Here is an 11,436-nt window from a genome sequence, read left to right as displayed (position 1 = left end):
CCTTACTTTATCATTTTATAACAATTTTATGTATTATCATATGCTCCAACACAGAACCATCTGTTTATCATAATGACTTTATAATCACAGTGTTTAAAATTCATTATTTAATTTCTATTTTCTATAAGTTTAGTATTTCATCCATTATACTCGAATGACTCCGTAGGTGTTCCTTCAATCCAATTAACCCTTATTACGTCATTGGTTTGTTTTCGTTCATGCAAAATTAGCAATTTAAATACGCCCACCCCTATGTCTATCGCCTCTTTCAGCCGATTTATTCATTGCCAAGCTAAATAAGTCACTAGACAAGGTGACCTATATAACCACCCTGTCGTTATTGCTTTCACAGACAATGGAGCAAAAAGTACCCAATTTGCATAATACTAAACGAAAAGGAAAAGATACAGGTATTGGAAAAGGAGAATTCGACGGAGAAAAAGATTGCGGAATCCTTGGAGAAGAAAAGTAAGGAGTCTCCGTTAGAAGTGGAGAGTACAGAGACTAATACTAGCCCAGAGAGGAAAAAGAAATTTATATGGAGGAGACGGGAAAAGAGGTATATTTTTTTTTTAATTAGAATAATCTGGATGATTAATGGACGACTATTACACGATAGATAGTTTTTTCTTTTCTATATACATAAGTATCGTGTGTTATTTTAAATATGATTTTTAATTTTTTTTTCTAGCATTTCACACGAGCCTGAACCAGGCAAAGAGGGTCTCAGACATAGATTAGTTAGAAAAATGCATAGAGGTAAATATTACCCTTCTAATTTTTATACTATCCTATCCTACTAATATTATAAATACGAAGGTTTGTGAGGATAGATGTGTGTATGTGTATGTTTGTTAATCTTTCACGCAAAAACTACTGAACCGATTGCAATGAAAATTAGTACGAAGAAAGCTGGACAACTGGAATAACACTAGGCAATAGGCAACTTTTTATCCCGATATTACTACGGTAAATGTATGTGTATGTTTGTTTTCTTTAACGCAAAAGCTACTGAACCAATTGCAATGAAATTTAGTACGTATTTAGCTGGACAACTGGAATAACAATAGGCAATAGGCAACCTTTTATCCCGATATTCCTACGGTATACAGTCTTACGCGGGTGAAACCGCGGGGCGCAGCTAGTATTCATATATACATCGAATTATTAGTCAGTATGATGTGATTGCAAATTGTTTTAAAGTGGTCGTGCTCACTTTATATCAGATAACCCACTTGCTGAATCACAAATCGAGTCTCAAAAATTACGCATAAAATAACCAAATATTATAACAAACTAGCTGCGTCCCGCGGTTTCACCCGCGTGAGTCCGTATCCCGTAGGAATATCGGGATAAAAAGTTGCCCATATGTTATTCCAGTTGTCCAGCTGTCTAAGTACCAAATTTCATTGCAATCGGTTCAGTAGTTTTTGCGTGAAAGAGCAACAAACACACGCACATCCTTACAAACTTTCGCATTTATGATATTAGTAGGATATACACTCACTCATAATTGCACTAGATAAAATTCCCATAAAAAAAATATAGATAAGCCATGCCTTGTCTGCTTAACGTAGATAAGAAGACTGACAGCGTGTCCACATTCACGGAGCCCGAAGGTCAGTCGCAGCCCCAGAGCGACAAGAACACGCAGCTGGAGGACATCAGCAACGAGGACCTCGCCACCAGGTCCGTCACCAGCACCAAGGATGATGACGATGAGATCGATGAGACCGAACTGAATAAGATTAAGGAGTTTTTGGAGGAGACGGTGAGTGTCGATTGGTGGATGATTCTCGTGAGGGTTACCATGGCAACAGTGTAATTTTTTTTAATTATAATTTTTGTACCATATAGTTAAAGCGAAATAAATCACAGTAATTGAGTCTATAAAACTTTATTATGGAAAACTAGCTGCAAGCCGCGTCACTCGCATGGTACACTGGTGAAAAGTAGCCTATGTTCTAATCCAGACCATAATCTGTCTCTGTACCAAATTTCATACAGATACGATAAGCTGTTTTCGCGTGAAAGAGTAACAAACGTGTATACATCCATCCATCCGTCACGTGAAACTATGTAAGTATGTTTAGAAATAATCAAACACAAGAAAATACTATATGTAAGTATGGATTACTTACAAAGTTTCGCGTTTATAATATTAGTTGGATGTTTAGAAATTATTTATCAATAGATTGTTAATTAAAGAGAACCACTTTCGCCTCAAATTGGGCGAATCCGGGAACGAAACTATAGGAATTATACGCATCTCGTCATCATCCACGAAGTATAAAATGTAATAGTAGTCCACGCGAGGAACGCCGCGGACCGAATCCTAGTCATAATAATAACATAGCCTTGAAAAGACGGATTTGTATTGCAAAATAATTCTTTATACCACATATTTATTTTACCACTTTTCCTTGTAATTTAGAAACTGCATAAATTTGTCATTGACAATGTTTTCCTTGTTAACGTATGGTCAACAAAATGTATTAAGGCTATACATTTAATTCAACAAATTCTAATATTTATCTAGATTCTACAACATGTTTATTCGATTACGCGTAAATATTGGAGAAGGTTACTTTGAAGTTTATTTCCAATATTATAAAGTAAATTATATATTATATGTATTATTTATGAATCCTGTGTCACTATTCGACTCCTTAACTGACAAAGAAGTGGTAGGTTAGTCCCCAGTTATCGAGTGCAGGTTATACGCTTACCACTGCACTAAGGAGGCGGAAAAACAGACCATGTTAAAAGAAATGTGGGATTCGAGCACTTTAGGACGAATTGGGCCAGCTCGTACCGTAAAGATACACGCATAAAAGACCTGCTTGACGTAGTATAAGTTAGGAAGCTGGAGGCCCATATCCTCTTCTATACCCCTTTTTAGTCAATTGATTCTCTCCGTACATTTTTTCCTTATCTCTTATCTATTAATATATACAATCAATCAACATATAAATATATGCACATGGATATAGGCAATACTATCGAGTGACCCACCAGGTCCTTTGTCAACCATAATATAAAAAAAAATTACATGCGTGTTAAATAATAATTTACATAAAAACATGGTAGTCATTTATCGTCATTGAAATAATATAAACTATCCTATCTTTTAAGTGACTCAAACTGCTCATGGTGTGTAAATTTCAGTAAAATCGCTTGAGCAGCTTTGAAGTCCATCGTGGACAAACATGCGACACGTAATTTACATATAAACTAGCTGCACGCCTCGGCTCCGCCCGGGTAGTGATTAATCATAATTGAAATAATATAAACCATCTTATCTTTTAAGTTGGATAAAACTGCACGTAGTGTGCAAATTTGATTAAAAATTATTTATTACAGGAAATGGACCCAGTAGCTGAAGGTACGACAGAAGGGGAATGGAGCGTGCACGTGAAACAGTCAAAAGACAAGCATTCGCACCTGTATCTCTTCGCTAGAACGGGCAGGGATAAACACGAGTGGTGGGTAGTAGTGGAATTTGTTGTTGACCTTACGAGAATTTATATTTTATTTTGTTTGTAAAAGAAAATGAAATAAAACTAAGATCCCTATTTTTATTTGGTATCTATCGGACCGAGACATATTAAAAAAATCGAATTTCGCATTTATATATAGCGTCGCATAGCATCGATACATTATACCTCCAGGCTAATTATAACTAATTAAATTCAATTTCGCAGGTACCGACGTCTAATGACAGCGATAAGCGAAGCGAACGCGTCCGCGGACTCGTCGACGAACGAGGACAAGTCCGCGAGCGACGCCGCGCAGGAGACGAAGGACGGCATTGAGCTGGCGGTCTACAAGCTCACTGAAAAGGAGACGGTGGCGTTTGGAAAGGTCTATATTATATACTTTAAAATAAAATGATAAGACTTTTTAAACGAAGTTAAAAAGAAGAAAGGGGGCCGGACGGAAAAAAAATTAGAGCAAAAGTTGTAACTACCCTTTTTGCTACAGTTGTAAACCGTGCGACGTGCGCGTGTTTCTCTGTCTGTCTCTTTCTCACATAGAAAACAAGCCAGTTATATTTTCTCTTTAATTACGACGATTACTTTCGCTGAAATTTTTATTAGTGTTCAGCTTTGGCTGGTTTAAATTATAACTTTATTTCGTAACATAACATTTCTTTTATTTATCTTACAGACGAAACCGAATGAATCCACATCGGAAGGAATAAACATCGCGACGGCGCACCCGTTGCCGCCTTCCTTGGACTCATATGAGAAGACTTTCTGGCCGTACATAGTGAAGATCATGCAGGTAACATTAACGAATAATATGACTCATGTCATAATTCATTGTTGGTAATTTTTATTTCTTTTTCATTTTTTTTATTTGTTATTTTTTCTTTTGTTTAACACTTTGTTAAAAAAAATTATATAAGCACATTTTTGTTAAACCATTTGATGTTTTTATCTTTATTTGATAAAAGAACACGATATCCAAACACATCCCTAATAAATGACTTATTGTTGTATGATTAAAGCCCGATTTTATGTGTTATTTTAATAACCCCTGTTTTTTTCTGAAAATCAAAAACAATCTGTTTATTATTTATTTAATTTAATTATTGGTATATTTTAATTCAATCTATCCAACATTAGACGCACGAAGTTAGCACCAAACAGACGTCGGATGTCGGCGTTATGTGCCAAATAGAGCCGTCGCCGCACGAACGAACCAAAAGCAAAAAGAAGAAGAAAGACGTTAGAGTTTTTCGTAAATTTTTTTGCATTTTTTTATCGTTTTTGTGTGGGACGTTGTGAGAGGTTATGGGATATATGTCGCTTTATGTGTTTAATTGTAAACTGAAATTATTATTAGAATAGAAGTGTTTGTGATTAGTCATTTGAGTTTTTAAAGTAATTTAGCTTTGAACATCGAAATTATAGTTAGTCACACGATAATCTGTATTTTTATGAGATTTTTTGTAGAATCGTATTACGCATATGCATTGAGCTTTGGAAACTAGATTGAAAAGAAAATCTAGGATACAAAGGATCTAGATGTAGATGACTCAGTCGTTAGCATCATACGTTATATCCCATGAAGTCATCGTCATATGTAATTCTTTGAAAATTTCCCATGAATGAATAAATGTTTGAGTTTGAGTTTGAGTTTGAAATCCCAAATAATGTGCAGTCCCAGCAAGTGTCCCCCGAGTGCGAGTGCCGCACGCTGCCCGCGGAGGTGACGTGGGTGAACATAATGCTGGCGCGCATCATGTACGACATGATGCGGGACCCCGTGCTCATCGCGCGTCTGCAGAACAAGATACAGAGGAAGCTCAATACGCTGAAGGTGAGCGGAATTTGTACAATTGTTCTGATTGATGGCTATAATTCTATATGGTTCACTTGTGATAGAGTTGATATATAAAAAATTAGACGCTCATCCCGGCTCCGGCCTGTAATTAAGTACTAATTAATTCCTGTTTTCTCGCAAGGGAGCATTAAATTGGTATCCTATCACCCAAGTCAGCTTATACCCTGCACGAATACCAAATTTCATCAAAATCCGTTCCGTGATTGACGGACAAACATCCAAACAAACAAACTTTATAATCTTAATGAGATAGTGTAATATTTTGTCTTTTATATAATCATAACATCATTTTAGTTTTTGCTTATTAGGTTTTCGTTAAGTATGTATACGCTATTCTATGTATACGCTCTTTAAAATATTTTGTCTAATAGATGCGTTTCAAACTATATCTTACTCAATACGGACGTACAATTGTTTTGTTGTTGGAAATAAATAAAAAATTATAAAAATTACCATTTTAAAGTGTGTTTGTTTATCGTCCGCCAATGATAACGACCTATCGCCCAGCTGCCGTCGTTCATGAGCCCGCTGGTGGTGACGGAGCTGTCGCTGGCGGGCGAGTGCCCGCTGGTGTGCGGCGTGGCGGCGCCCGCGGCCGACGCGCGCGGCCTGTGGCTGGACGCCGCGCTGCGGTACGACGGCGGCGCGCACATCGCCATCCTCACGCAGATCAACCTCATGAAGCTGAAAGAGAAGAGTGAGCGTTACCAGCCCGTTTCCTTTTCCTCGCCCTTCCCTTTCTACTTCAAAGCCTCCTCTAATGTTCATGGGCGGTGGTGATCGCTCACCATCAGGCGAACCACCAGCTCAGTTGCCCGCTATGACATAAAAAAAAACCGGTCAAAACCCACTCGCAGTGGCAAATGCTACATGTACGCACCGCCGTGCTGCGCCGAACGTGCGCCCGCACACATGCGTGCAACGAGACAGCATAAAGAAATCAACGTTACCATACGTAATATGACTAAATCTAAAACGACGACGTATATAACGACGTACCGATACACGATTTTGAAACTATTTTTTTTTTTAAACGCCCATTGATCGAAATCTTTCAAAAATTCTCATCCCTTTATAACCCGCTCACTTATTTATTTAAATGACATATAAAATAATTAAATTGTAATGAATTTTCATTTCAGATATAACACTGGAAGACCACTTATTAGGTGCACAAGAGAATATCATAGAAAGTACCATTGAGGTGCCGCTCCCTGGGTCCGCCACTTCCGAAAAACAACTAAGGGTAACAATTGCTGATTTACAAATTCTGTTCTAAAGTTAAGGCACGTGCTTAGCGTACTTATAAAAAGAAAATTACGATCTTGTTTCTAATTCATTAAATAAATGAAATTTTGAAATTTAACTCGGCAATTTTTATTATTTTCATTTTATGTTTAGATTAAGATATTGATAATTTCAGTAAGGTTAGTTTCAGTGTGTTATGTACCACTTCTTAAAATCAAAAATACTGAAAGGTGTCCGACGACATCGACAGGATAAAAAGCATATAGAACAAATGAACTTCTCTATGTAGAAAAATTTCAAAAACACACCCATTTATAGCTTCCTTTTATTATAATTCTGCATGCTTTTAAACACCAAACAAATCTCTTACAGAAAAGGAAGCCAGCGATCTACGACTCGGAAATAGAAGACTCGGCGGAATCGTCGAGCGACGACGAGACGCCGCCCGTGCAGCCCGTCGACAGCGCGGACAACTTGCAGCCCAGCGAGACGCCGTGAGACGCTTGTCTTGTTGAATGCTAGCTAGTTGGCGATACGCAAAGAGAGTCGAGAGAGAGAGAGAGAGGTCAAGTGCGAGGCGGGCTCGCGAGTGTTGCGTATAAGTAAACTAAAAAATGGTCCTTAGTCCAACGGTCATACCGTGCCCACGATTACTGTCAACTATTACAGTTCAATAGATACAGACAGACAGAAAAACAGACGGACGCCATATTCTTAGTAATAGGGTCCCGTTTGAGTACGGAACTTTGCTATGTAAAATGTTACTATTTTTTTCTTAATATTATTCATTGGCACCCATTCGAGTCCATTTTTTTATCAACCGTAACAAACAAACGAAAAATATAGCTAGGCTTTTGCCCCTTGCTCTGCTTGCACGTTTCGCGCGACAGCCATAATATAATTCCCAACGTGTACGTAACATAAGAAAGTAATAACAAATCTTTTATGTTTATATTATTATTTTGTTTTCACCAAATTATCTTTCTATTTTTTAGTGAAAGGCTCGTAAAGATTAAACAAACTAATCGTATAATTTATTGCTAAATCAAAAAATATAAGTGAAACATTTATACAGGTCTGCGAACCCCAGTGAAGGTGGATCATCAAAGAAGAAGTTCCTCCGTATCGTCGATAGAATAGCGACTAGCAAATATTTCCAACAAGTAAGTAGTGTTGATGGTGTATCGATAAATGTATTTTAACTGTACAGGATAAGTTTGAATTTCGATTATCAGTAAAGGATAGAAGCTGTTGTTTGTGTGGCTGTGTATTGTGAACTAGAATAGACACAAAGGTATAAGTTTTATTGCATTCTTCTAATAAAGCACATTTTATCTATTTATTTATTTACAATTCAAACTCCTCATTCACTTGCTGCTGTCATAAATTGTTGCTCAAAATATTAACACGTGACAATTGACTGAATCGTGGACGAACAAATTAGTTTTCAAGAAAGGTCTGTTTAATTTAATTTTTAGTTTTATAGCATTGAAATGCTTTATGAATGAAATTTTTTTAAAGAATAGAAAAAAATCATTAAATTAATCTTATTATATATATTTTTAACAGGTGACAGACTACAAATACGTGAAGCGCGCCATGGAAGGGCTCTCGAACACGGATATAAAGCTTCAACTGGAAGTGCACGGGCTAGAGGGCCGGCTCGCTATAAACCTGCCGCCGCCGCCGCACGACCGCATCTGGATTGGGTATGAGACACGTGATATTTCATTTATATTATGCTATTTTGAACTGTTTTCATATAGTTAGGGATTCTTAGTATAGGAGTCATATTAAAGATTGATTGGGGTTGATGTTGATGAGATTATATATTGAAGTCCGCGAGATGTGATTGATATGTCCTAGCATGTTAAATTTCCTGGGTATATAATATCATAACTTCGTCTCTTCCACAATTTCATTTCATAAAAATAAAATAATTCCAGGTTCCGAACAAATCCCCAGCTAGTTCTAAAAGCTCGTCCCGCGTTCGGCGCGCGCACGCTTCGCTTCGCTCACATCTCCAATTGGATTGAGCAGAAACTTCTCAAGGAATTCGAGAAGGTTCTAGTGCTGCCCAACATGGAAGACTTTATTATTGACGTCATGACACCTACGCCTGTGGAATTTGAGTAGAGAAAATGTATGCAGAATAAAGAAAAATTTTATGAAGATTTTCACATGAATAACGTAAAGATAATACTAGAAAGTATTGGTTAAAAGTAAGAAAGTCGAAGTAATATGGTTTATAACCATTTAACTCCGACTATAATCGTTTGTTTTTTAAATGGCTTCAAACAAGGACACAGCGGAAGTTCGAAAATATACTTTGAAATTTTACCCGCTATTAAATGGTTAGTTTCCTACTCCGCTTTTACGCAAACAAAGGGTAGTGTTGCTAGTATACGAACCGGGTAAAAACAATGTTTTATACGTGACTCTTGTCATGATTATTGTAATTAAAGAAGTTTGCAGCCCAGTTGTTTGTTCATGTTGAGTCGAGGACAAAGTCTGCATTATAAAGCATCAATTAATCGTGAGATTTTTAAACCTCATTATAAAGTCTTTAAAAAATTATATATTTTACTAATAACAATGTCAACATTTTAAAAGCACCTTATTTAAATAAGTATTTGTTGACATATGTTTGTGCCGTTTAATCAAAAACATTTTTAAAACTCTACTACCATTTTTGACTAATTTAAATGTTAAATTCTCTAGCTACGTATAAGAGAGGTGCTATTATTTGCAGTGCTGTTGAATCTAAAGCAATTTAAAGAATCCTCTAATTACTTTAAAAACATTGTACGTATATTACGTGGCGTTACAAACCTTAACATAGTCTTTTAAATTTGTGCAAATATTTGTAAAAAACTGTTTTTCTTGCTAATTTTAAAAGTACGAATAAGTACAAAATATACGAAGACAAATTGTATAATCTGTTAGATTGCCCCTTGCCAAGTTTGAGAATATATTAAGATATATTATACAGTATTTCTTATTCTTCAAAAGAATATAAAAATATTTATGATTCTTATTAATCTGTATATATAGATGTAGAAATACAATTTTTCTTCTTTGAATATATTCTATTTATACTGACAAATTCATATCCATATAGATTATATTTAATAACGATTTCTTATAAAATAGATATTACTATATTATACATAAAGATATATTTTTATTTATCGGTGAACAATGTACATACATTATTAATTGAAGCGTGTAGTAGAATTTAACGTTACTGTAATAGGCCAGTTACGCATAATATGGTAATTGAAGTTCACTCACTAAAGTAATACACGTATAATCACAATACTAAATACACAAAATTAAAACAAAAAAAAATTTTTAGTCCCTTAGAAGGAGTTTATTTCACCTAACCTATCGGAGCTTCCCACTAGAAGATAAAATTCTCGACAATAATTCCAAATTTATACTCCAACTGTAGATTAGAAAAACAGATAGTGCAATCTTTATAAAAACAAAAATTTACAAATATAAGAGATTAAAAAGTATACTCTAATATCTAGTTACCGTTTTAACAAAAAATCTTTCGAAAATATAGCTATGAAGTGAAAAGACATTTATGATACATGTTTAGAAAACTTACTGTTCTTGTTAAATCTAGTAATATAATCACCTGTCATTACAAATTTAACATCACATTCGTATTATTGTGTAAGGATATATTAAAATTCTAAAATCTACTTTTGTATCGCACAATGTTTTATTATAAATAAGTTTGGGCCAAATTAATGTGTAAAATTTATAAAGAACATTTTGTCTTTAATGGCTTGGATTTTTTGAATAAGTATTTGTGTGCGGAATTATTGTATTTAAATTGAAGGCTGAACGAAATTAGATTGACTTAAATGTGCTTAAATTAATTGTACATCGAAATTGTAGACTTTATGTTAATTGCAGTCGTATATGCATAATTTACTATTATTTACACCTGGCAAGTTTTAAAAATTGTAGCTTTTTCACCGTGTGATAAGTTGAGCATTTCACTTTGATATAGGTTTAATTATTTCATGTTTCGTGTATTGGTTTATAGTATTACTAAATTTTTTTTGAAAATCTCTTTGTTATAAGTATTATTATTTTTTTTTTTTTCAGTGTGTTCGTATTTTCTGTATCTGATATGCTAATATATGTTAATTATCTGCCAATTGCTACAGCTTGATATAATTGTTTAAAAAAAATTGTCTTTGGAAAGTGTGTATTTTTGATTATACATAATATGTAATTCATACTAAAACAGAAGAAAGAGATGACACAGAATTGAAACAAAATTAAATAAAACCTGCCTACTAATTTTCAACCATAGATTTCATTGAAATGAATACTGCCTAAATAATTTTTATGACCTTTAATTTTTATAATTGTTTAAGGACTTTCTTATGCGTACGTTATAAAGGTTGTTAAAGCATAGTAAGCCTAAATCGATCCTATAGCCTATGTGTAACTAATTTTATATAATTATGTACAAAGTAGACGAAAATTCCGATCCACTGTGTATTATTATTCCCTTTTGAATTTGTGTTATGTTTCATTTTAAGGATAGGTTTGCGTTTGTTTATTTAAGCTGTGATCGCAGTAATGTTATTTCATAGTTATTATTGTAAATGAACACTGAGTCTTGATTGTATATAATATTTGAAATTATAAGTGTTTATGTGATATTATGTATAGTTAAGAGTTAAACCGTGCCGAGTAGTTTTTCTATGTGGTATCAGTTGTGATTTTTTTCAATAAACAAAATGCTATATTAAATATTGTTTTATTTTTCACGCCTATGGGAACTGCTTTTGTATAGTATACTAGTTT

At 34.7% G+C, this 11,436-nt stretch overlaps 1 protein-coding gene across 2 annotated transcripts in view; it reads left to right on the top strand.

Annotated features, from left to right (window-relative positions):
- The window catches only part of LOC119832563 (testis-expressed protein 2), a 20,307-nt gene extending 10,635 nt beyond the window's left edge, over positions 1 to 9,672 (top strand). Inside the window, exons 8-21 of one of the 2 annotated variants that reach the window (XM_038356228.1) lie at positions 353 to 559; positions 692 to 759; positions 1,578 to 1,771; positions 3,364 to 3,485; positions 3,705 to 3,864; positions 4,171 to 4,287; positions 4,632 to 4,733; positions 5,170 to 5,328; positions 5,860 to 6,049; positions 6,495 to 6,598; positions 6,973 to 7,094; positions 7,676 to 7,763; positions 8,170 to 8,309; positions 8,547 to 9,672. In XM_038356228.1, the coding sequence (XP_038212156.1) occupies positions 353 to 559; positions 692 to 759; positions 1,578 to 1,771; positions 3,364 to 3,485; positions 3,705 to 3,864; positions 4,171 to 4,287; positions 4,632 to 4,733; positions 5,170 to 5,328; positions 5,860 to 6,049; positions 6,495 to 6,598; positions 6,973 to 7,094; positions 7,676 to 7,763; positions 8,170 to 8,309; positions 8,547 to 8,736 (1,963 nt within the window). In that variant the 3' untranslated portion in view covers positions 8,737 to 9,672. The remainder of the gene's footprint in view (positions 1 to 352; positions 560 to 691; positions 760 to 1,577; positions 1,772 to 3,363; positions 3,486 to 3,704; positions 3,865 to 4,170; positions 4,288 to 4,631; positions 4,734 to 5,169; positions 5,329 to 5,859; positions 6,050 to 6,494; positions 6,599 to 6,972; positions 7,095 to 7,675; positions 7,764 to 8,169; positions 8,310 to 8,546) is intronic. The other variant, XM_038356230.1, reaches the window with a different exon arrangement.
- Positions 9,673 to 11,436: the final 1,764 nt, after the last annotated feature.

Source organism: Zerene cesonia, chromosome 15 (assembly GCF_012273895.1).
Source record: "Zerene cesonia ecotype Mississippi chromosome 15, Zerene_cesonia_1.1, whole genome shotgun sequence".
Lineage (NCBI taxonomy): Eukaryota > Metazoa > Arthropoda > Insecta > Lepidoptera > Pieridae > Zerene > Zerene cesonia.
This window is presented reverse-complemented; position numbering and strand designations above follow the sequence as displayed.